The 24,725-nt window shown below is 40.4% G+C and overlaps 1 protein-coding gene across 4 annotated transcripts in view; it reads left to right on the top strand.

Annotated features, from left to right (window-relative positions):
- kif13a (kinesin family member 13A) overlaps window positions 1-24,725 on the top strand; it is a 268,194-nt gene that overhangs the window by 90,128 nt on the left and 153,341 nt on the right. For all 4 annotated transcript variants that reach the window (XM_068001653.1, XM_068001655.1, XM_068001654.1 and 1 more), the window contains exons 3-4: window positions 9,096-9,108; window positions 11,214-11,274. In XM_068001653.1, the coding sequence (XP_067857754.1) occupies window positions 9,096-9,108; window positions 11,214-11,274 (74 nt within the window). The remainder of the gene's footprint in view (window positions 1-9,095; window positions 9,109-11,213; window positions 11,275-24,725) is intronic.

A 24,725-nucleotide genomic window follows, 5' to 3' on the forward strand; every position in this document is an offset into this window, starting at 1 on the left:
GAGGCACCTTGCGGTTTCAGACACCTGTCTTATTTTCAAAACTGTAAAATAAAAATTTTTGGCCTTGGCATTTATATTGCACCTTTCATTACCTGAGGATGTTCCAAAGTGCTTTACAGCCATTGAAGTACTTTTGAAGTGTAGTCAGTGTTGTAATCTAGGCCAACGCGACAGCTAATTTGTGCACAGCAAGATCCCACAAACAGCAATTAAATTGATGTACCAGATAATCTGTTTGTGGTGATGGTTGAGGGATAAATATTGGCCAGGGCCCTGGGAAGGATTTCCCTGCTCCTTTTTGAATAGCCATAGGAACTTTTACATCCACATGAGAGAGCATAAGGGACTTCATTTTAATATCTCTTCCAAAATACGGCACCTCCGACAGTGCAGAACTCCCTCAGTACTGCACTAGTGTATCAACCTGGATTATGTGCTCAAGTCTCTGGAGTGAGCCTCAAACCCCCTCCACAGCCGTCTGACTCTGCGGTGAGTGCTACCATTGAGCCATGGCTGACACCTGCTTACTGTGTTCTGTCCCCAGATAACAATAGCCATTCAGCTGGGACATGACAATATACAGTACTTCAAATACTTATGTCATCTGGGGATCTTTTGAAACAATTGGAGTTGCTGATGCATTCTAGGATTAACGGTTAATTTGCAAGCAGTTTCTTTGGGAGAAGATGAAGGTGCAGTGCTGGAAATTTTTGCAAAAGAATGTTAAGGTAAATGGATCGTGAGCTGCAGTAAAGGGGAATTGGTTTACAGAACACATGTTCTCCAAGCTAATTAGATTCTCTTTAAATGTGGTGACTGAGATTTTTCCAGTTGCTTGTACAAATGGAATAATGTTTGCCATTACATGGTGGTATCATTCTCACCATTCGGGCACCTTGTAATCAAATCCCACTCTGTTATATACTTAACTCCAAAACATCTGATTGCTCTTGATTACAATGCCATGGATAAACAATATATTAAGTATTTAACCCTACTAATGTATGAGAGGCCTTTTATTGTCTGATATTCTATCAATGTATGAGAAAGGTCTTTTAATTTGTAATGCCCTTATGAATGTATGGGAAATAGTTTTAGTTTGGGGAATACATCTGCAAAGTCTTACCAAGAAATGTTGATGTAAAGGAACAGCTTTTCCATGGTTCTAGCACCCTCCATTCCTTTTTTTTAAAAAAAAGTAGCAACACTTCTGATTGAAGCATTTTGCGAAAGGCAAGTGACTGGTTACATGGTGCATCAATCTTTACAGTTTTGAGTGGTTATATAAGGCTAATTTGTGGCCGTTTGCCACACGTCAGAAACTTGTTTTAAAAAAAAATATTATGAGAAAACTGCTAAAATCATGATCGATTTTATTGCAGTGGTCGTTTGGAATATATTAAACTTCAAATTGCCAAGGGTTGTTTGTGAAATTTGAACACTGATGTAACATCCAAACAGCTGTTGCAGCCCCTCCTCCATAGCTATAACTTCCACCTCTAAGCAGAAAGGTTGCACTGTTCACTGCAGTCCTCGTGGGGAGTCAAGTGAGGGCAGAAGATGAGCTGATTTACGAATCGTGGTCTGCATGCTTTACGGGCTTTGCTTAGTGTCTTAGGACCGAGAGCAAGCATTGTTGCATATTTTCATCACTGGGCTTTGTGGGTCAGACTTTCTTGTGGTCGAGTTTTCTTGTGGTGAAAATATTCTTTTGTGGTTTTGTGACACTGTGGTTTCATAAATATCTATTGAACTTGCACTTACTAAAGAATACTTATTGGAGCAAAGACATTTTCAATAAGTTACTTGAAGTGCGCTGTTAAAAACGTAATCTTAGACCAAGAAACATAAGAAATAGGAGCAGGAATAGGCTACAAGGCCCCTCGAGCCTGCTCTGCCATTCACTAAAATCATGGCTGATCTTCAATCTCAACTCCACTTTCCCGCCAAATCCCCATATGCCTTGATTACCTTAGTGTCCAAAAATCTGTCCTACTATCTGAGTCTTGAATATACTCAACGACTGAGTATATTCAAGACTCAGATAGTAGGACAGAGAATTCCAAAGATTGAAGTGAAGAAATTCCACCTCATCTCAGTTTTAAATGGTCAACCTCTTATCCTAAGATTATGCCCCTAGTTCTAGTCTCTCCAGCCAGGGGAAACAGCCTCTCTGCATCGACCCTGTCAAGCCCTCTCAGAATCTTTTATGTTTCAATGAGATCACCTCTCATTCTCCTAAACTCCAGAGAGTGTAGGCCCATTCTACTCAATCTCTCCTCATTCGACAACCTTCTCATCCCAGGAATCAATCTAGTAAACCTTCGTTGCACTGCCTTTTAAGGCAAGTATATCCTTCCTTAGGTAAGGAGACCAAAACTTTACACAGTATTCCAGGTGTGGTCTCACCAAATCCCTGTACAATGCAGCAAGACTTCCTTACACTTGTACTCCTTCGTGTGTAAACGCACAAAGTGTGGTAAATAAGGTTGGTGAGCTGCAGGCGCGAATTGCCACATGGGAATATAATGTAGTGGTGATAACGGAGACCTGGCTCAAAAAAAGGCAGGATTGGGTACTAAATATTCCTGGATACAAGGTGTTCAGAAAAGATGGGGAAGGGAAAAAAAAGGAGAGGGGGGCGGCAGTACTGATGAAGGAGAATATTGCAGTGCTGGTGAGAGAGGATGTCCTGGAGGGGTCAAGGACAGAATCTGTTTGGTTAGAGTTAAGAAATAATAGAGGCGCCATTACACTACTGGCTGTATTCGATAGGCCACCAATTAGTAGGAAGGGTATAGAGGAGCAAATTTGCAGGGAAATTAGAGAGGTGCAAGAACTATAGTGATAATGGGGGACTTCAACTATCCTAATATAGACTGGATAATAGTGTAAAGGGCAAAGAGGGGGAAAAATTTATGAAGTGTGTTCAGGAGAACATTCTTGATCAGTCGGATCAACGAGGAAGGAGGCATTGCTTGATCTGGTTCTGGGGAATGAGGTGGAGCAAGTGTCAGTGGGGGAACATTTAGGGAACAGTGATCATAGTATCATAAGGTTTAGATTAGTTATGAAAAAGGACAAGGAGCAAACTGGAGTAAAAATGCTTAATTGGAGGAGGGCCAATTTCAGTGGTTTGAGAACGGATCTGGCCCGGGTAAATTGGAATCAAAGATTAGCTGTAAAACTGTAATTGAACAGTGGGTGGCCTTTAAAGAGGAGGTGGTTCAGGTACAGTCTAGGTACATTTCCATGAGGGGGAAAGGTAGGGCAACCAAAGCCAGAGCACCTTGGATGATGAAACAGAGAGTAAGATGAAGCAGAAAAAAGGGGCATATGACTGATGTCAGGTTAATAATACAAGTGAGAACCAAGCTGAATATAGAAAGTACAGAGGAGAAGTGAAAAAGGAAATGAGAGGCAAAGAGAGAGTATGAGAATAGACTGGCGGCTAACATCAAAGGGAATCCAAAAATCTTCTATAGGCATATAAATAGTAAACAGGTAGTATGAGGAGGGGTGGGGCCGATTAGGGACCAAAAAGGAGATCTGCGCATAGAGGCAGAGGGTGTAGCTGAGGTACTAAATGAGTACTTTGCATCTGTCTTTACCAAGGAAGAAGATGCTGCCAAAGTCACAGTCAAAGAGAAGGTAGTTGAGAAACTGGATGGGCTAAAAATTGATAGAGGGGTTACTAGAAAGGCTGGCTGTACTTCAAAGTAGATAAGGCACCCGGTCTGGATGGGATGCATCCTACGTTGCTGAGGGAAGTAAGGGTAGAAATTGCAGAAGTGCTGGCCATAATCTTTCAATCCTCCTTAGATACGGGGGTGGTGCCAGAGGACTGGAGAATTGCAAATGTTACACTTGTTCAAAAAAGGGTGTAAGGATAAACCCAGCAGCCACAGGCTGGTCAGTTTAACCTCAGTGGTGGGAAAGCTTTTGGAAATGATAATCCAGAACAAAATTAATAGTCACTTGGACAAGTGCGGATTAATAAAGGCAAGCCAGCACGAATTTGTTAAAGGCAAATTGTGTTTAACTTAATTGATTGAGTTTTTTTGATGAGGTAACAGAGAGGGTTGATGAGGGCAATGTGGTTATCTTGTATACATGGACTTTCAATAGGTGTTTGATAAAGTGCCACATAATAGGCTTGTCAGCAAAATTGAAGCCCATGGAATAAAAGGGGCAATGGCAGCATGGATACAATATTGGCTAAGTGACCGGAAACAGAGGAGTGGTGAACGGTTGTTTCTCGGACTGGAGGAAGATATACAGTGGTGTTCCCCAGGGGTCGGTACTAGGGCCATTGCTTTTTTTGATTATATATTAATGACTTGGACTTGGGTGTACAGGGCACAATTTCAAAATTTGTAGATGACACAAAACTTGGAAGTGTAGTAAACAGTGAGGAGGATAGTAATAGACTTCAAGAGGACATAGTGGAATGGGCAGACACATGGCACATGAAATTTCATGCAGAGAAGTGCGAAGTGATACATTTATGCAGGAAGAACGAGGAGAGGCAATATAAACTAAATGGTACAATTTTAAAGGGGTTGTAGGAACAGAGAGACCTGGGGGTACATGTGCACAAATCTTTGAAGTGGCAGGACAGGTTGAGAAAGCGGTTAAAAATGCATACAGGATCCTAGGCTTTATAATTAGAGGCATAAAGTACAAAAGCAAGGAAGTTATGTTGAACCTTTTATAAAACACTGGTTTGGTCACAACTGGAGTAGTGTGTCCAATTCTGGGCACTGCACTTTAGGACGGCCTTAGAGAGGGTGCAGAAAAGATTTACTAGAATGGTTCCAGGGATGAGGGACTTCAGTTACGTGGATAGAATGGAGAAGCTGGGGTTGTTCTCCTTAGAGCAGAGAAAGTTGAGAGGAGATTTGATAGAAGTGTTGAAAATCATGATGGGTTTAGATAAAGTAAATAAAGAGAAACTGTTCCCATTGGTGGAGGGGTCGAGAACCAAAGGACACAGATTTAAGGTGATTGCCTTTGGTTGTTTTGCCAATGTGAGGAAAAACTTTTTTATGCAGCGAGTAGTTATGATCTGGAATGCGCTGCCTGAAAAGGTGGTGGAAGAAGATTCAATCATGGCTTTCAAAAAGGAATTGGATAAATACTTGAAGGAAAAACATTTGCATGGCCATGGGGAAAGGGCGGGAGAATGAGATTAACTGGATTTCTCTTACAAAGAGCCGGCACGGGTTCGATGGGTCGAATAGCCTCCTTATGTGCTTTAACCATTCCATGATTCTATGATACTCCAGCCCCCTTGCAATAAAGGCCACCATATCATTTGCCGCCTTAATTGCTTGCTTTACCTGCATGTTAACTCTGTGTTTCATGTACAAGAACATCCAAACCTCTGTGAACACTAACATTTAATAGTTTCTCATCTAAAAAATATCCTGCTTTTCTATTCTTCCTACCAAAGTAAATAACCTCACATTTGCCCATATTATACTCCATCTGCCACCTTGTCTACTCACTTAACCTGTGTATGTCCCTTTGCAGACTCTTAGTGTCCTCCTCACAGCTTACTTTCCCACCTAGCTTTGTATCGTCAGCAAACTTGGATACATTACACTTGGCCCCTTCATCTAAATCATTAATATAAATTGTAAATAGCTGAGGCCCAAGCACTGATCCTTGTGGCACCCCACTAGTTACAGCCTGCCAATCTGAAAATGACCTGTTTATTCCTACTGTTTTCTGTCCGTTAACCAATCCTCTATCCATGCTAATATATTACCCCCAACCCCATGAGCCCTTATCTTGTGTAACAACCTTTTATGTGGCACCTTATCGAATGCCTTTTGAAAATCCAAATATACTACATCCACTGGTTCCCCTTTATCTACTCCTGCTAGTTACATCCTCAAGAAACTCCAGTAGATTTGTCAAGCACAATTTCCCTTTCATAAAACCATGTTCACTCTGCCTAATATTATGATTTTCTAAGTGCCCTGTTACCACATTCTTACTAATGGATTCCAGCATTTTCCCAACTACTGATGTCAGGCTAACTGGCCTGTAGTTCCCTGTTCTCTCTCTCCCTCCTTTCTTGAATAGAGATGTTACATTTTCTGCCTTCCAATCCACTGGCACCATTCTAGAATCGAGGGAATTCTGGAAGATCAAAACCAATGCATCCGCTATCTCAGCAGCCACCTGTTTTAGCACCCTAGGATGTAGGTCATCAGGTCCAGGGGATTCATCAGCTTTTAGTCCCATTAATTTTTCCAGTATCTTTTTTCTAATAATTACTTGAAGTTCCTCACTCGCATTAGTCCCTTGGTTCCCCATTATTTCTGGTATGCTTTTTGTGTCTTCTACTGTGAGGACACATACAAAATATTTGTTTAACGTCTCTGCCATTTCTTTTTTCCCTATTATAAGTTCTCCTGTCTCAGCCTCTAAGGGACCCACGTTTACTTTTGCTACTCTCTTCCCTTTTACATACTTGGTGAAGTTCTTATGATCCATTTTTAAATTTCTTGTTAGTTTACTCTGATTCTATTTTCTCAATCAATTTTTTGGTCATCCTTTGCTTCCTAAAACTCTCCCAATCCTCCTACTCTTGGCATCATTAAAAGCCTCTTCCTTTAATCTAATACTATCCTTCTTTAGTTAGCCACGGATGGATTACTTTTCCCGTGGAGGTTTTATTTTTCAATGGAATGTATACTATGACATTGCTGCAGGAGTTCCTCAGGGCATTGTCCTTGGCCCAACCATCTTCAGCTGCTTCATCAATGACCTATCCCTCCATCATAAGGTCAGAAATGGGGATGTTCGCTGCTGATTGCATGGTGTTCAGTTCCATTCGCAATCCCTCAGATAACGAAGCAGCTCGTGCCCGCATGCAGCAAGACCTGGACAACATCCAGGCTTGGGCTCATAAGTGGCAAGTAATATTCGTGCCAAATAAGTGCCAGGCAATGACCATCTCCAACAAGAGAGAGTCTAACCACCTCCCCATGACGTTCAACGGCATTACCATCGCCGAATCCCCCACCATCAACACCCTGGGGGTCACCATTGACCAGAAACTTAACTGGACCAGCCACATAAATACTGTGGCTACAAGAGCAGGTCAGAGGCTGGATATTCTGTGGCAGGTGACTCACCTCCTGACTCCCCAAAGCCTTTCCACCATCTACAAGGCACAAGTCAGGAGTGTGATGGAATACTCTCCACTTGCCTGGATGAGTGCAGCTCCAACAACACTCGAGAAGCTCGACACCATTCAGGACAAAGCAGCCCGCTTGATTGGTACTCATCCACCACCCTAAACATTCACTCTCTTCACCACCGGCGCACCGTGGCTGCAGTGTGCACCATCCACAGGATGCACTGCAGCAACTCGCCAAGGCTTCTTCGACAGCACCTCCCAAACCCGTGACCTCTACCACCTAGAAAGACAAGGGCAGCAGGTACATGGGAACAACACCACCTGCACATTCCCCTTCAAGACACACACCATCCCGACTTGGAAATATATTGCCGTTCCATCATCGTCGCTGGGTCAAAATCCTGGAACTCCCTGCCTAACAGCACTGTGGGAGAACCTTCACCACACGGACTGCAGTGGTTCAAGAAGGCGGCTCACCACCACCTTCTCAAGGGCAATTAGGGATGGGCAATAAATGCTGTCCAGCGATGCCCACATCCCATGAATGAATAAAAAAAAAAATTTGTTGAGATTTATGAAATATTTCTTTAAATGTTGCCATTGCTTATTTACTGCCATATCTTTTAATCTAATTTCCCAATCAACCGTAGCTAACTCTCCCCTCATACCTATGTAATTGGCTTTCTTTAAGTTGAAGACTCCAGTTTCAGAGTTAAGTTTCTTTGTTTTGCTATCTGAATGCATTGGTGTTTGAGGAACGAGACCATGCCGGTGCAGATTAGAGATACAGTGATCAAATAGACTACATGTAAAGGTGAATTGGGTGACTGCTTTCAGCCGGAACCTTTTTACCACAGGTGATGCTGGCCAAATTATGTAGCATTACAAGTGGGAAAATTCACCGTGAAACTTTGTTAATTACTGTTGCTAGATTTCAGTCTTGGATGATGCCAATCAAAAGCTGGTCTTCGCAAAACAAGTGTCCATAGAATGTAATGTGGGAGCACTTTAGCATTTTACAAACAGTCTACGTTTGAAAGAGTGGTACACATTATGTGAGCATGTACTTAACACATGCTGTTGAGAATTAATTGGATAAAGTTTGTTTACTGAGTGGGTTCAGGAATAAGCTGAGGTAAGATGGTAGCAAAATACGAGTACAGAGAATTCTTTGGTAACATGCTGTCAAAGTGCAATTATATAATTTTGTTAAACACATTATTGTTTACAGTTATGATATCTCAGAAGTGATCATTATAACCTCAGTCATTGTTTATTTGAACTATGGGTTGCATTTGACAGATAAACTTGGATCTCATGAGCAGCAGCAGCAAAACTATTGTCTCCTTATTTTCTATAAAATAGCCACTAATTTGGACGTTTCCACAAGGCTGCAATTCGCTGAGTCCTTCTGATGTTTGTAAATATTTGAAGCTTCTCTCTTGTACTTCAATTCATCAGAGTCTCAGGATGTAATTATAGCCTTGATTTCTCCCAAACATTGATTGTAGATGTAACTGTTTTCCTCATGCAATCGATCACGTGTGCAAGACTATTTTAGAGACCTAATTAGAGAAAGGTGGTCTTTGGCTGTGTTTGCTCCTTGACTGACATTTCAAAAAATTATTTTTGCACATCGTCCTCCCTTGCGGACTGCAGAAATATTTGTCAAATTAAAAAATGAGGTAATGTGAAACTGAACTCCTGAGTACACTGTGAAGCGTAGCACAATGGTTAAAATGATTTTCTGTACTTGTAATTTAAAAGTGGTTGTCTGAAATTAAAAATAAACATCCGCTTTTCGGGGTCTTATGTTTGATAAATGTTCAGGAAATTAACGTTTTCTTTTTCTTTCTTTCAAAAAAAATTGTGCTGGTGGATCTGACGCCTTTCTCATCGCTGTTATTTTTACTCTGATGGACTGACCTCGCTGTTTAAGGAAAGCGCCTAAGGTACGTATGCTAACTTCTTTGGGTACATGACTTACTGTATGTTTATTTTGAAGGATATAAAAATGTCCACGAGCAGCAGCAGAACAGTGTGTCTTTATTTTTAAAAATCTGATATATAACTGGAGTAATTCTAACGGTAAGTCTGTGGGGAATGGTTGAGCAAGCAGCAATTTAAATTTCTGAAGCGTTCAACAAATGCTTCGGGGGTCATTTTGTCAAAAGATCATCTGCAAAGATACTTACTGACTCAGTACTCCCTGTGAAGGTAAAGCATCCCTTTAAGAAAAATGAGACTAAATCTGACATTTTGTTCAAATTTGTTATCATTCAGTCTTCCTTTATCGTCACATTGTGTTAACATCAACCTCCTTTTGACCGAGTTGAATTTTGAGGCTGTGTTGTACTAACATGGGTGAAAATCAATTGAAATTTGCAGTCTAAATTCTCCTGGTTTGGGTTAGTTCCTAGGGCACCTGAATTCTGATGCCTTAGGTTTTGATTAATCTATTTTTCCTTTTCTGTCTTTCTTTTTCTCTCTCGGGGAATGTGTGCGTATGTACCTATCTTTTTCTTTCTCCCATTTTTTTTCATTTCAGCAAATTCCTGCTATTCTGCTGTGTCACTCAGTTCTTGAGAGTCATTGTTTAGCATGTACAGGAAGTGAAACCTTACATTCTGACACAGCTCATCTGAACCTGAGGCCTCAAAGCAATCCTATTGAATAACTTTCTTGATTGGTTTTTGTTTACGTGCTCCTGATAAGTGATCTGTTCCAGTTTACTGAGTGGCTTTCTTACATTCAAATATCTTTCAGAAGAAGAAATTCCAAAATCTGTGATTTGTTACATTTGACCTCCAGTTGATCATATCATTATGTATTTATTCTCAGTCCAAACTCTGGTAGTTTCTGAATCCTATTCTGTATTCACATACACCACTTGCTACTTAGAAGATCTGGTGTGAACTCAGACCCCAAAGTGCTTTAGTTTCATTCTTTACATTAAGATGTTTGAGATTGGACTAAACAAAGTTTCCCTTTCTGTCATGGGGTGGAGGTGGGGTGGGGAGGGGGGCAGTGTTGGTATTTACGCTTAGTGTTGAAATTAATTGCTTTGGGTTGCATATTTTACGGATAATTGAAACCTTAAAAATAGTACTTCAGTGGTGAAACCAGGCAGCTACATATGTTTCAGTTAATGCAGTTTTTCTGACTCATTTTGAATCATTGACAAATGTATTTTTGCAGAATTTTTCTGTTGTGAATTTTGCTTTCCCGCTCCCAAGTCTCTGTCCATGACATGCTGTGGAAGGATTTCTCTTAAAAGCTTTTGGGTGAGACTTTAAACCGAGGTCTTGTCTGCATTTTGAAGTTGGACGTTAAAGATGCTACGGCCCTATTTGTGGAAGAGCAAGGAATTTTACCAAAGCTGTGGCCAACTTGCTCCCTCCATTACAACCACCCAAAAAATCGATTCACTTGTCTTGCACAGAATGTCTACCACTTCTGCTTACTTGTATTGTTTGAAGCACTTTGGTGCAATGAAGCAGTATATGAAGTATTATAAGTCTAGAATAGACCACAGGCAGTAGTATCTGAGGAATCTAACATGTTCTGCTATAACTTGGTACGGCAGATTTCCTCTCTTTCCCCCCCCCCCCGCCCCACTCTCTCAAAGGACCAAGCTTAAGATGTATTTCAAGTTGCGACAGCATGGACATACTTCAGTGTTTTACTGGTTCTGCTGTTTGTATTCATTGGCTAAGAAGTGTGCGCACGTCTCTAGTTCTATTTATCTTTAAATAAATCCTACAATTTATTGTCCAAAGTGTCATTCTGCTCTGACTGAAAAGGTTATTATTAGAGTATTGTATTTTTCTTAAATCCCCATTGTTTAAAATTTTCAGGACCGGTCAGTGCATTTTTAATACCGTTAGAGCAAAAGTAGATTTTTTTTTCTTATGCGGTGCTTTTTGTGGTAGAACAAGAGTGCTTTTAAGCTGTTTTTTGCTGGGAGGGGAAAAAGTTCATCAGAAGCTGTTAGACAATTGCATATTCTGTAATTATTACGCAAGTAATAGTTGAATTTGATTTATTTTATAAATAGGTGTTTGCTTTTGACCATTGTTTCTGGTCCATGGACGAAAATAACAAAGCAAAATATGCAGGTGAGCCATTTATTCATTATAAAACTGTGTGTATGTGTGTGTGTTCGTTCATAGAATGATACAGCACAAACGGAGGCAATTCGGACCATCATGCCTGTGGCAGAGCTTTCCATTTGGTCCCACTCCTCTGCTCTTTTCCCCATAGCCCTGCAAATTTTTTCAGTTCAAGTATTTATCCAATTCCCTTTTATCACGAGCACCTGTGGCAAGATTGTCAAATAATTGTTCTGACGAAAACTTTTTTGATGAATTACCTATTTTCTTTTACACTTGATATGGTGAACCTGTCCCAGAGAATACTACCTACCCGCAAAAGAGCTGCTTGGAATTAAATTGCTATTCAGTTAGAGCTCTTTTTTTAAAAACAAAAAGCCGTAACTTGCCAGAGTTGTTTTATGAGCACATGGATGGACTTGTATTTGGCACCATTGAACATTCAACCTTCAAAATTGGAGGTGTTGTCTCTCCTTCCACTTCGCCCAGCCCTTTATTTTAAAGTAGTGAGTTTCAGCAGAGGCAGTGCTTCCTTTTAGAATGTCAGAGAAATGGACCCTTGGGCGATAAAATCATAGTCGCACAAGTTGGACACATTGGATCAATGCAACTTAAAAGTATTTTGATTTCTTCCATCAGTGGATTTCACACTTTTTTGTCTGGCGAGAACCCTTTCCGAAGGGGGTCTCCTGGAACTAATGGTGCACTCATGTGAACCATCTTCCATAAGAAACCTACCCAAAGGAAAATAGTGCTGTCCTTGCAGAAAATGTGTTTTATTCATATACAGCAACAGAAATAATGTGAACTAATGCAGAAAAAAAAAATCGGAAAACTGATGCGGGGTGGACATTCATATGATCACCTGAAGGCACCATGAGATCCTTTGGCAGAACACGTAGGGTTCAGGGGCTCTGGTTTGAATGTCTGCGACTGACAATGGAACCTTGAAAGAACTCCTGGAGGCACATTGGTAAGGGGCATGGCTTCCAAATTTTAACACGTGTACTTCGAGTGGATACAAGCTGTCAAACTGTCCTGCCATGCATCCACAATGCCCTTTTCTTAATGGGGCAGTTGCAACTAATCAGCCAAATTTGGCTTGCAATATTTCTCCACTAAATTTAAACCAATGCAGTTAGCTAGTTTGTAGCCAGTCCTTAGCTTTTGGTGGCGTAACTGTTCTCCAGGACTTTTAAAACTGGTGGAATTCTTCTGTGGAGGAGTATTATGGGGTTTGCTCATCAGCTCCTTTCAGATCTTTGCGATCTCATTCAAATTGTACATTTCTTTTGTCAGTTTCTTCTGATGGTGCTGGTTCCTGCTGGGTTATGGTTCCACGAGCATTGGGCACTCAGCACCCTTGGGTGCTGCCCAAGTGGCCATTTTTCAAGTATGGAACCTAGTTGGTTAGTATTGTTGGGCTACTCAACAGGGGACCTGCACAGCTGAACCCAATCTTGTCCTCCTGTAACATCCATACCTGCACAGTTTCCAGTAGAAGTCATTTGGATCCCAATCTGTATCTGGGACCTGAGATGGAATCTTCCTCCCCCACCCCTCCCCCCCCCACCCCTCCCCCCCCCCCACCCCTCTTCTCTGGCTCGGGTGTTGAGGCCAACTGTGGCATTTGGATAGCTGCTAACACTTGAGATCAACTAACTTAACCCATACTGGGAATCTAGCCTGCGAAGATCAGGTCCTAGGAACATAACATAAATAGGAGCAGGAGTAGGCCATATGGTCCCTCGATCCTGCTACGCCATTCAACAAGATTATGGCTGATCTTTGACCCCAACTCCACTTTCCAGCCCGATCCACATATCCCTTGATTCCCCTAGAGTCCAAAAATCTATCTATCTCAGCCTTGAATATACTCAACGACTGAGCATCCACAGCCCTCTGGGTAGAGAATTCCAAAGATTCACAACCCTGTGAGTGAGGAGACTCCTCATCTCGGTCTTAAATGGCTGACCCCTTATCCTGCGACTATGCTTCGTAGTTCTAGACTCTCCGGCCACAGGAAACAACGTCTCAGCATCTACCCCCTCGGAATCTTATGTTTCAATGAGATTACCTCTCATTCTTCTAAACTCCAGAGAGTGTAGGCCCATTCTACTTAATCTCTCCTCATAGGACAACTCTCTCATCCCAGGATTCAATCTAGTAAACATTCGTTGCGCCGCCTCCAAGGCAAGTATATCCTTCCTCAGATAAGGAGACCAAAACTGAACACAGTACTCCAGGTGAAGTCTCACCAAAGCCCTGTACAATTGTAGTCAGACTTCCTTACTCTTGTACTCCCAACCCCTTGCAATAAAGGTCAACATGCTATTTGCCATCCTAATTGCTTGCTGTACCTGCATGCTACCTTTCTGTGTTTCTGGTACGAGGACACACAACTCTCTGAATGCCAACATTTAATAGTTTCTCACCATTTAAAAAATATTCTGTTTTTCTATTCTTCCTACCAAAATGAATAACCTCACCATTCCCCACATTATACTCCATCTGCCGCCTTCTTGCCCACTCGCTTAACCTGTCTATATCCCTTTGCCGACTTTGTGTCATCCTCACAGCTTCCTTTCCCAACTAGCTTTGTATCCCCAGCAAACTTGGATACATTACACTTGGTCCCTTCATCTAAGTCATTAATATAAATTGTAAATAGCTGAGGCCCAAGCACTGATCCTTGTGGCACCCCACTAGTTACAGCCTGCCAACCTGAAAATGACCTGTTTATTCCTACTGTTTTCTGTCCGTTAACCAATCCTCTATCCATACTAACATATTACCCCCAACCCCATGAGCCCTTATTTTGTGGAACAACCTTTTATGTGGCACCTTATCGAATTCCTTTTGAAAATCCAAATATACAACATCCATTGGTTCCCCTTTATCTATCCTGCTAGTTACATCCTCAAAAAACTCCAATAGATTTGTCAAACATGATTTCACTTTCATCAAACCATGTTGACTCTGCCTAATCATATTATGATTTTCTATGTGCCCTGTCACCACTTCCTTAATAATGGATTCCAGCATTTTCCCACGACTGTTGTCAGCCTAACTGGCCTGAAGTTTCCTGTTTTCTCTCTCCCTCCTTTCTTGAATAGTAGGGTTACATTTGCTACCTTCCAATCTGCTGGGACTGTTTGGAATCTAGGGAATTTTGGAAGATCACAACCACTGCATCCAGTATCTCTGCAGCCACCTCTTTTAGAAACCTAGGATGTGGGCCATCAGGTCCAGGGAATTTGTCGGCTTTTAGTCCCATTAGTTTCTCTAGTACATTTTCTCTACTGATATTAACAATTTTAGGTTCCTCACTCTCATTAGCCCCTTGGTTCTCCATTATTTTTGGTATGCCTTTTGTGTCTTCTACAGTGTAGACAGATATAAAATATTTGTTTAATGTCTCTGCCATTTCCTGATTTCCCCATTATAATTTCTCCTGTCTCAGCCTCCAAGGGACCAATGTTTACTTTTGCTACTCTCTTCCTTTTTACATACTTGTAGAAGCTCTTACAATCTGTTTTAATATTTCTTGCTAGTTTACTCTCATTCTATTTTCTCCTCCATCAATTTTTTGGTCGTCCTTTGCTAGTTTCTAAGACTCTCTGAATCAGTAGGCTTACTACTCTCCTTCGCAACATTATAAACCTCTTCTCTTAATCTAATTCTATCCATAACTTCTTTAGTTGGCCACGGATGGATCACTTTTCCCGTGGAGTTTTTATTTAATGGAATGTATATTCATTGAGAATAATGAAATATTTCTTTGGATGTTTGCCATTGCTTATCTACCATCCTGAATGGCTTTGTCTTACACCAGGTGGTGCTTTTACTCTCCAGTTGATTTTTTTAACTGACTTTATATTTTTATCCCCTTGTATTATATTTTCTATAAATTCCTTTACCTTTTCCTTACTATAAGATGAAGACTGCAATGGTATCGAGTAGAGCAGCCAGGCATTATGTGGATCAACTATACAGATAGCCAGGAAGATAGTCAAGCTGAAGTTGCATTGATGGTTAGGCAAAGCAGCAGTAAATAGTTTTCCTCTGTGGAGTGTATCTGCCCAGAACAGTGAAGTGAGCACACAATGCATGGTAAAATATTGTGAGAACACTACTGTTATGTGGCATGTTTATGCTGAAAGAAAGACTTGCATTTCTATAGCGCCTTTCATGACCTCAGGGCTTCCCAAGGCGCTTTACAGCGAATGAAATACTTTTGAATTGTAGTCACTGTAGTAATGTAGCCAATTTGCACACAGCAAGATTCCACAACAGCAATGTAATGTCCAGATAATCTGTTTTAGTGCTGCTGACTGAGGGATAAATATTGCCCAGGACACTGGGGAGAATTCCCCTAGTTTTCTTCAAAATAGTGCCATGGGACCTTTTACGTCCACTAGAGAGGAGACTGGGCTTCTCTAGTGGACGTTTCATGACTTATCTAAAAAAGACAGTGCCGCACTCCCTCAGTACCTCTCTGAAGTGTCAGCCTGGATTATGTGCGCAAGTCTCTGGAGTGGGACTTGAACCTACAACCTTTTGACTTGGAGGCTAGAGTGCTACCATCTTTTTCCTCTACACCTTCTGCCACTGTGACCCCTGTCTTGGTGAAAAGGCTAGTGTTTGAAATGACCTTTCTACATCCATTGCTGAAACTAAATTGCTCGTAAAATTAATCAGCCCACTTAGTAGGGAGAAGCTATTTATTTTACACTGCAAGAATTGTGTGGGGTTAGTTTACATTTTTCTGTCATGTTTTAGCTTGGGGCACCAGAGTAGAAATGAACAGAAGCTTTTGATAAGCCTCATGCATTTTAATTTATTTTTGTAAATGCAGAATATTTCTGGAGGGAACCTTTTTTTTAGAAAAGTGTGGGGAAAAGTAACGAGTTCCACTTTTTAAGAGAGAAGGAATTGGTATAATGAAACTCAGCTTGCTTTCTTGTTCCCATCTCGACCCGAATTATGGGATAGTGAGTCTCATAGTTTGGTTGTGAAACAGGTTCATACCAAAAATGGGCAGGAATGTGCAGCTGAAGTCTGATCAGCCTGTCTATATTTAAAATTGTGGCCCTGTCAGAATAGTATAACTACTACCCTGTTTTAAATTAAACTCTAATATTTCATATCTAGTTTGTCTTTTTTTTTGTTTCTCCGTAATTAGCTGTTACACTTTTTTTATGCCATTCTTAATCAGTCACTATCAGTGTTATCCCACTGTCAGTTTCATGGATTGTACCAGATACCCAGTGCTTGCCATGACAATCAATCTGGCAAGTAAGTGCCCCATGGTTATGGATAGCTGGGGGTGATCATTAGTCTCATTTGAGAGGTTCAAGTAACTTTTTTGAACTGAGAATTTTACTGCTCATTAAAGTTAGGTTTATCAGTATTGGGGAACTGATCATTTTTAAATCCTCTCATCATCTGGTGTAAGAATTGAGCATTCCCAAGTTAGTATAACATAGCAGAGTAAAGTGCCTTGTACATTTCCTCTACTGAACCACTGAAATGTCTCCACTTCCCTCAAAAGCCAAATTTATGACATCTCTAAATTTCTTTGCCTCTAATTTGGCACAAAAGTGATTAGTTTTGTATTGTGGGCCAATGCCCACAAAGAATCTCTTCAAATTTGATCAAACTCATTTCATTTTGGCTCCTTATCATAGAATCATAGAATGATACAGCACAGAAGGAGGCTATTCGGCTCATCGTGCCTCTGCCGGCTCTTTAAAAGAACTATCCATTCAGTCCTGCTCCCCTGCCCTCTCCCCATAGCCCATAGTGGGCAAAGAGAAATGTTACTCATGCTTTCAGTTTGGGCTGGATTTAAGCCACAATTCCAGAGATGGGAGCAAAATGTTCCATCCACCCAATGTCATGCTTTTATATTGCTGCTATGTTTTTGTACAGTCTTTCATTTTGTTATCCAGCATTCCTCGTCCGACTGGATGCTATGGATGTGTGCAAGACTTCTCTTGATGCCTTGTTCTCATTGACTGTTGGAAGGAAAATGAGAGGAGCTTAACACGACTTCTGCCCTCTCCTTTCCTCCTCTGATTTGCATCAACGCCTCTCCTTGATGGCATTCAAAATAGGGATCTTTGCATTTGGTGAATTGTGGTTGCAAACCTAGGTTCTGCCACTCTGTGGCATAGCGCATTGGTAATCTAGTGTATGTACTGTATCGCCACATAGCCCAATCGGTTACTTTTTCACAGCGCGGTATTATTAAACGTGACTTGTTTTAATATGTCGGATTATTGTATTATGCCAAGGAAGATGAAAGAGTTTTGAAGGCTGGCTATTACATTTTAACTATGATGTATATACTTGCTTATTGAGAGGCAATGAGGCTTTTCTTCATATCCTTTGAGAAGCTTGCGTTGCTCATATATTATGTCAGAACGGAACATTTTTCATCCGTTGCTTGTTTTCCAGTGCTGGTAGGTTCATGTATGATGCAAGCAAATGAAAAATCTGCAGTCTGCACAATAGTGAATCAAAATCTGTAACAGAAAGTGAGATTGTTGCTAAATCGTGAGAAAGTGTAGCAGCAAGCACTTCAGTGCTTTCTGGTGCTGTTCTTGACTTGAGTAACCTTTGGTACTGTGACCTGAGGACCTTCAGAGATTGACGTATTTGTGCTTGTGGAACTAATTGGCGACCTGGAAACTTCAGTCTTGATCTGAGAGTGCTGGAATATAACTAACTTATTTAGACATTGCTTTTCCCTCTATCATGTTGTATTTGTGCAGATAGTGAACACTGCAGCTAATCTCGGAATGGCTTGGCGTAACATGAAAGGCATTCATGCACAATTATCATGTTGGGGTTATAGCACAGCTGCAGGTTTATTCTTCATTTATTAACAATTATAGTGGGCAACAGGAGTGTTGAAGTGTGGATTAGTGGGATTAATATTCTAATCTGCAAGTATTCAATGAGTTCAGAATCTCAGTTTTCTCTTTAAATCTAATGGCACCATTATTATACTCTGAGGGAAGGATTTGAGTTTTTGTAGTTTTCAGGAATGAGGTCACAGCGTTTTCTCCTTATACATAACAAATACATATGTAATTCACAAACCTGGCAATGTGTGTCACAAGGTTTATTTTGGCATTCTGTTTGCCTTTTTACACATAGGCACCAAGATGGGGGAAGGGGAGAGGAGAAGGTGGTGTTAGTTATAAAGTGAGGTAATTTTTCATATCCTGTACCTAAATTTACTGCAGTTCTTCCCTCCCAAAGTGCACACTGCTGGTGGTAACTGTGCACTACTATTTTTTGTAATCCAAGAATAACAGTTTTTATTTAATAATGAATGGATTCAGCTCCCCATTGCTATTGGAAAGCAGTGTTTTTTTCCCCTCCTCTTCCTTTGTGTTTCTGTGGAGGGGAACATCTGAGTGTTTGTGGAAGAATCAATGTGATAACTGGGAGAAGAGAGCATTTCTCATGATGTGCACTCTATGCAGCCATTTGACTTGTGTAGGTTAAAGATTTGGGTCAAATCCAGGTCTAGTGCACACAGCATTCATTGAACTTAGCTCTTGCCAACAAATACACAATGCACTTTATTGCACATGGGGGTTGTGAGGAGGAGAAATGCTGGATTTGGACACTGATATGGTGGGTCATCACTATATGTTAATATTTTACAAGATATGTTTGGCTGAAGACCCATTTGATCTTGGATTTGCAGAAAATCAACTCTACTGTCGTCATATGATGTTGTCTACCATTTTATTCAATAAATTCAGTACTGTGGTTTCAATCGCCATTCCTAGCAACTTATCGCAGCTGCTGCTCAACCTCTGTGTAAAGCAGTACTTTCTAATATCTGTCTTAAACTTTCCTGCATGCACAGTTGTTTGAACATTGCAATTTGGAACTTCGTTCCTGGCTGCCAAATGTAACCCACTTGTTGAGTGTCCACTTAGGTCTCACTCTACATATGGCTATCCATTGCAAGAAAATTCAGTGTTTACTACTGTTGCCAGATGTAGCATTGCCTTTGGACTCATTGAGGTGGTCCTCAGTGCCTCAACGTGTGTTGCCTACGTGATAATGCCATAACATAAAAGGGCCTTTAAACAAGCTATTGTCATGGCTGCTTATGCCTATATTCTATTCTGATTCCTATGCCCAATTAACTGTTCTACTAACGTGTGATCGGTATATACAGACCTAACAGAGACACTAAATCTGCACAAAATCCTTTCATCGTGCGTTAAACATAACAACAAAATTTGGAAACTTTAGCCAATGTGCTTTGTTGGCCATTGTTAATGTAGCTAATATTTGTAAACCAAACTAAAGATTCATGTTCATAATCATAACTACTATTATGCTTTCAATTGGTAATGAGACGTGTCTTATGTTTTCCATGACATTTCATGTAAGCAGGCTGGCTCTGAATGCTTATAGAGGGCAGTTGGGAGGCATTAGCTGGATGATGTATTTATCCAATGGGCAGGCCTAACCAAATAATGTACGGACAAAGCAGCGTGCTTGTTTGTAACGCCAAGTTTCTTTTTGCATAAATATCGTATCCAGTGACTGTTAGTTAGGCTGGAAATATAAACATAAAGTATATTTTTAAATATGGAAAAGAATTACCAGATGCACAGAAAGCAAACTCACTGTTTCCAATTTCTTGGGTGAATTTCTTCTGTAATAAATAGATGGCACAGGAACAGGCGAACTTCAGATCATTCCAGCAGTCCCATAGGAAGAAAAATAGTTCTCTATCTCGTGAGCTGAACAGTACGACTCATGGTATAAATTTTGACTATCTGGATTCACGTTGCAATATCCAATATGTAATTGAGTTGATTAATTTAGAGATTAAAAGACTGGAAATCTGAAATAAAAACAGAAAATGCTAGAAAAACATAGCAGACCAATCAGCACCTGAAGATAGAGAACAGTGTTCCAGGTGTCTAAGACCCTTCAAAAATTTATTAATTGTAAAGAAGATTTTCTATAAATGGGTCATAGTACATTTGCGAGTTTGATATATTCCTGTTTCATATCTAGGTTCCTCTCTGATATTGTTATACTCCTAATTTGTCTATCTAAAATTGCTTTTTGCATTGTAGTTTTTATTTCTTTCCATTTCTCTCTTGCGTACGCGCTTTCTCTCTCGCGCGCGCCCGATCTCATTCTCTCTTCCTATCTTCCCTCTCTCCCCTGAAAGTGCTTGGGTGTGTTTCCATGGGCGCCAGTTGCCCTCCATTAACTCACTTGGAATGGCCAATCATTATAGGAGTGAGTTGTTTCCAGGTTATTTAACCATGATGGCATCACGACCCATCCCGATCCTGGCCTCACTGGACGACATCATGCTTGCTTTCCAGCAGCAGTTGCCCGACAGCAATCAGGAGTGGAGACCTTGTCATATGTTTTTATATTATTTTCCCCTCTCCCTGGCACTGAGGTCAAATTTAATGCCTCTATTACCAGCACCAGCACTGCTAGGGACTTTCCCCATCAACATTTCCAGAGTTTGTTTTCAGAAAATGAAAGGTGGAAATCTTGAAGTACACTTCTAACGCTTTGTCGAACTGTATTGTCATTTGTCGCAGTTATGTTTTAAAAATCGTGCAGTGCCGTGCCATGTGCAACCAGGAATAAGACACATTGCCTGTATTTTTTCCTCAAAAGTTAGTTTCTTGCAGATGATTTCTTCCCACTGTCCGTACACTTTCGAATGTATGAATTCTGCTTGGGTTGCCATGTATAGAGGCTGGTTTTGTTTTACTGTGTCATTATGATTGAAAACGCATAATACAACCTGACTTTGTTAAATGCAGTTATACTCCTTTTGTCTTCATCTTTGACTCTGCTCAGGTATAACTGCACAGAAAGCTAAAATTATATTCCCAAAAAGAATTTCATTAAACACACAAAGGAAACTTCAGTTTCCAGCCTTGCTTTGCAATTCATCTGTATGCCGTTTTATATTAGATTGTAAGTTTTTGAAAGCAAATATCTGTAAATGTTGACTGTAGATAAGATATGTGCAACCCTTTTGGTTGTGTTTTGTTCTAATGCAGTCAGTAATACAGAAAACCTAGAGCAATATTTATACTGTACTGCTTTACCCTTGCATATGGTTTCTTTCTAACAAGTTAATTTTAATGAGTTAATGCCATTTGTTTAAAGGCACCACAGTTCATGATTATAATTGCACTGAGTGATTAAAGGTTTATTTAAAAAAAAGCATCTTTTTAAAAAAAAACTCCTATAATTCAAAAGACAAGGCGATGATTCGTCAGAGTATCTCAACTTGAAACGGGTGTAATAATGGCTTCTGATTTCAAACAGGCTATTTACATTTCATTGTTGTATGACAGATCAGTTTTGAAAGTGGTAATTAAATGCATTGCAGCTATGTTCTGTATATTTAAGCCAGTGGCACACGTATCCCATTCAGGCATGTTGTTATCATTCCTCTCAAAAGATTCACCAGCATGAACCATAGGATGAAATCACAATTATGGCTTTAATATTTAATATTTTATATCCACTTTGGATTGGATCTCAGTTCCTGCAGATTGTATACTATTAGCTCTTTGCTGAACCAAATAAATTAATTATGAATTTCAGAATGCTTTGTATACAATAAGCCATCATGTTGATCTAATTTTGTGTGTAACATTTTTAACTGTGTGCAATTAATATTGTAAATGCACAAAGCAGTCTTACAAATAAAAATATTTAGCAGATTAAAAATCCATGAAGTATTCAGTGCAGTTATGACCTGTGCAAAATGTGTGATTTTTATCCCAGATATATTGGACCAAACTGTTTCAAAATTTCTCTTTATTTTCAAGCTATCTGATCTATGTGTTCTAAAGAAAATTAATGTGCGCGGTGCAATCATTGAGTGTCTTGGCTATTTAACTTCGATCACTTATTTACATTTTTGTTGCTTTCATTTTGGTTAATATTCAAAGCAGTTTTTGTTTGAAGAAAACACTTTCCAGCTAGTTCCTCTAATGATAAAGACACTGATTTACGGATGGGCAGTAAATACAGCCTTGCCAGCATCGGCCACATCCCCACTATCGACCTAAATCGACGAGTGTGAAATGCATCACTGGTCGATTCTGGATTCGTGAAACTGGTTCACAATTGATCATTGTGAGTCATTGGAAGGAGATGCATTGGATAGTTTTCAGCTTTGCTGAATCTGTTCATGGAAATCCTGTATTCCCAGCATAATTGTGACTGTGGTTGTGCCAGTGACCTTCAGCACAGCCCCAATTTGATCAGCTAACGTAGTCCAGACCAGCAATTGAGCCTGGCACCTTCATAGTCAGTAGATTTAGTATTGAGTTATTCATACATTGCATTTCTTTTCAAATTGTGTAACATAAATTGAACCACCTACTTCATTGTTCGCATTGCACTTCAGATTTAATCATCTGTCCAGGAAAAAGACAGGGCCAGTGCCAAGCCTTGGAGTTAATGTATTTTCATGCAGGTTGTCACAATATTGCTGGTTGCTCAGGACATCAACAAGGGAGGTAATTTGGAGGAGCTTCCAATGATTCCTATATCTTACAGAACTGCTTTAAGATGAAGTCTGGGCTCCCATTGCTGTGGAATTTATTTCACAGCACATGGAACAACAGACGACTCTGTATGTACAAGCTTGCTCTTGTGCTGTTGTTTGTAGGCTGCAATTCACAACTTCAGTTCTGGCCGATGGCTGGCGAGAATCCTTACAAGTCAGCATTGTGAAAACCGTACCAGCGGCCTGCATAGTCAAGTTGAGTGCTGAACTTGTCCGTGACCAGAAAAATGACAGCTGGAGCCACCAAAGGCAAATGTTTCCAATGATTTCCTGGCGAGGCTCTGGTAAAAGCTGTCCTTTCAGATGTATCTTTGTACAGTCCTGCAGTGCTGTAAGGTAAACGGACCTTAAGTCCAATGCTGTGAAGTAGCTAAATTAACAACTGCAAATATGTCACCATTAATGCTTCAGCAATGGCCATGCCCTTTCCCTTCAATTTTCTTTCAATCCCTCCTCAATTGAAACAGTGTCTCACTCTGGGTGCTGGTCCAAGTAGACATTGAGTATTGGACAGTACCAAATCCAATTTTGTCACTACTTGGATTCTGCCTACAAACTTTCTAGCAGGGGCACTGGATAGTGACCAAGAGTGGGAACCCTAGTTTCTAACCGGTTTCGCACCTCTTCTGTATTGAGTTAACCAATGGCTTGTGACCTTATTGGTCTCGACAGCTCAGTGATAGACCACATGGTACATTTACCCTCGGCCATTGCGAGCAACGGCTGTGATCTTGGCATCAGTTTTTTTTTAATATTGTTCTTGGGATGTGGCCGATGCTGACACGGCCACATTTATTGCCCATCCTTATAGCAGGAGCTCATTCCAACTATTTCCTCTAACGATGGTGTTCCTTTTTAAATAACAAGTGTTTCGAATATCAACCAAAATGAGAGGTTGGAGAAACAATTGCAAAGAATTGGGGTTAATTTTACTTTCAGCGGAAATACTGACACTGAAACTCCTTTATTACTGTTCAGCCACATGCCAATTATTTGTGGCTTAGCTGCCTTTTCACCAGATTTGCTGTATTTATTTCAATTTGTCTCATTTTAAATGTATGTGAAGTTTTCACATTTGACAATAACATGATTAAAGTTTATCTATCTATTCATTTATATATCATTTATCTATTGATGGGGTTAGATGAAGTAGGGTGGGAGGAGGCTCGTGTGGAGCGTTAACACCGGCATAGACTTGTTGCCTGTATGTGCTGTAAATTCTATGTAATTCCTTTTTAACTTAAATGATCCTTTTATCTGTTGCTGTCCTACTTTAGGAATTTGTTTTGTCATATGTTGCCTCTTGATGCCAGATTTTACGAACTTGGCTTTAGTCCAGGAATTGTAACTGAAGTAATGTTTTCAGTGCACATTTCTCCTAAGATCCTACTAAAGTTGCGAGAAGTGACTGGTGGATGAAGCAGAAATACATGATACTTTTTACACAGGGGGAAATGCATTTCAGAACATTTATTTTGTAAATGATTTTTCTTCAACATATAACTTTTTCATTGATGGCACTGCTTGGTTTCCACTTAATAAAGAAACGTGCTGTGATTGTTAATAGGGGCCTTGCCAGACAATGCGCTTTGTCTCAGTGGAGAGGAAGGTCATTTGGAAAATGTAACCACTCAAATGATAAATGTCGACTTGTATTTTGTAAAATCGAATTAGTCAGCAGTCGAAATGGGAGCAGCACAGTAGTAATTAGATGTTTATGCCGAGACTTCAAATAAAACAGTGACTGATTTGTAGGGTAATGTGATGGATTGGGGGCAGGAGTGGGGGCCAAGAGGAGAACAGAGAGCCAAACAACTTTGCTGCTGGTGTGATTACCATGACGACGAAG

The sequence above is a fragment of the Heptranchias perlo genome, chromosome 2, assembly GCF_035084215.1.
Source record: "Heptranchias perlo isolate sHepPer1 chromosome 2, sHepPer1.hap1, whole genome shotgun sequence".
Lineage (NCBI taxonomy): Eukaryota > Metazoa > Chordata > Chondrichthyes > Hexanchiformes > Hexanchidae > Heptranchias > Heptranchias perlo.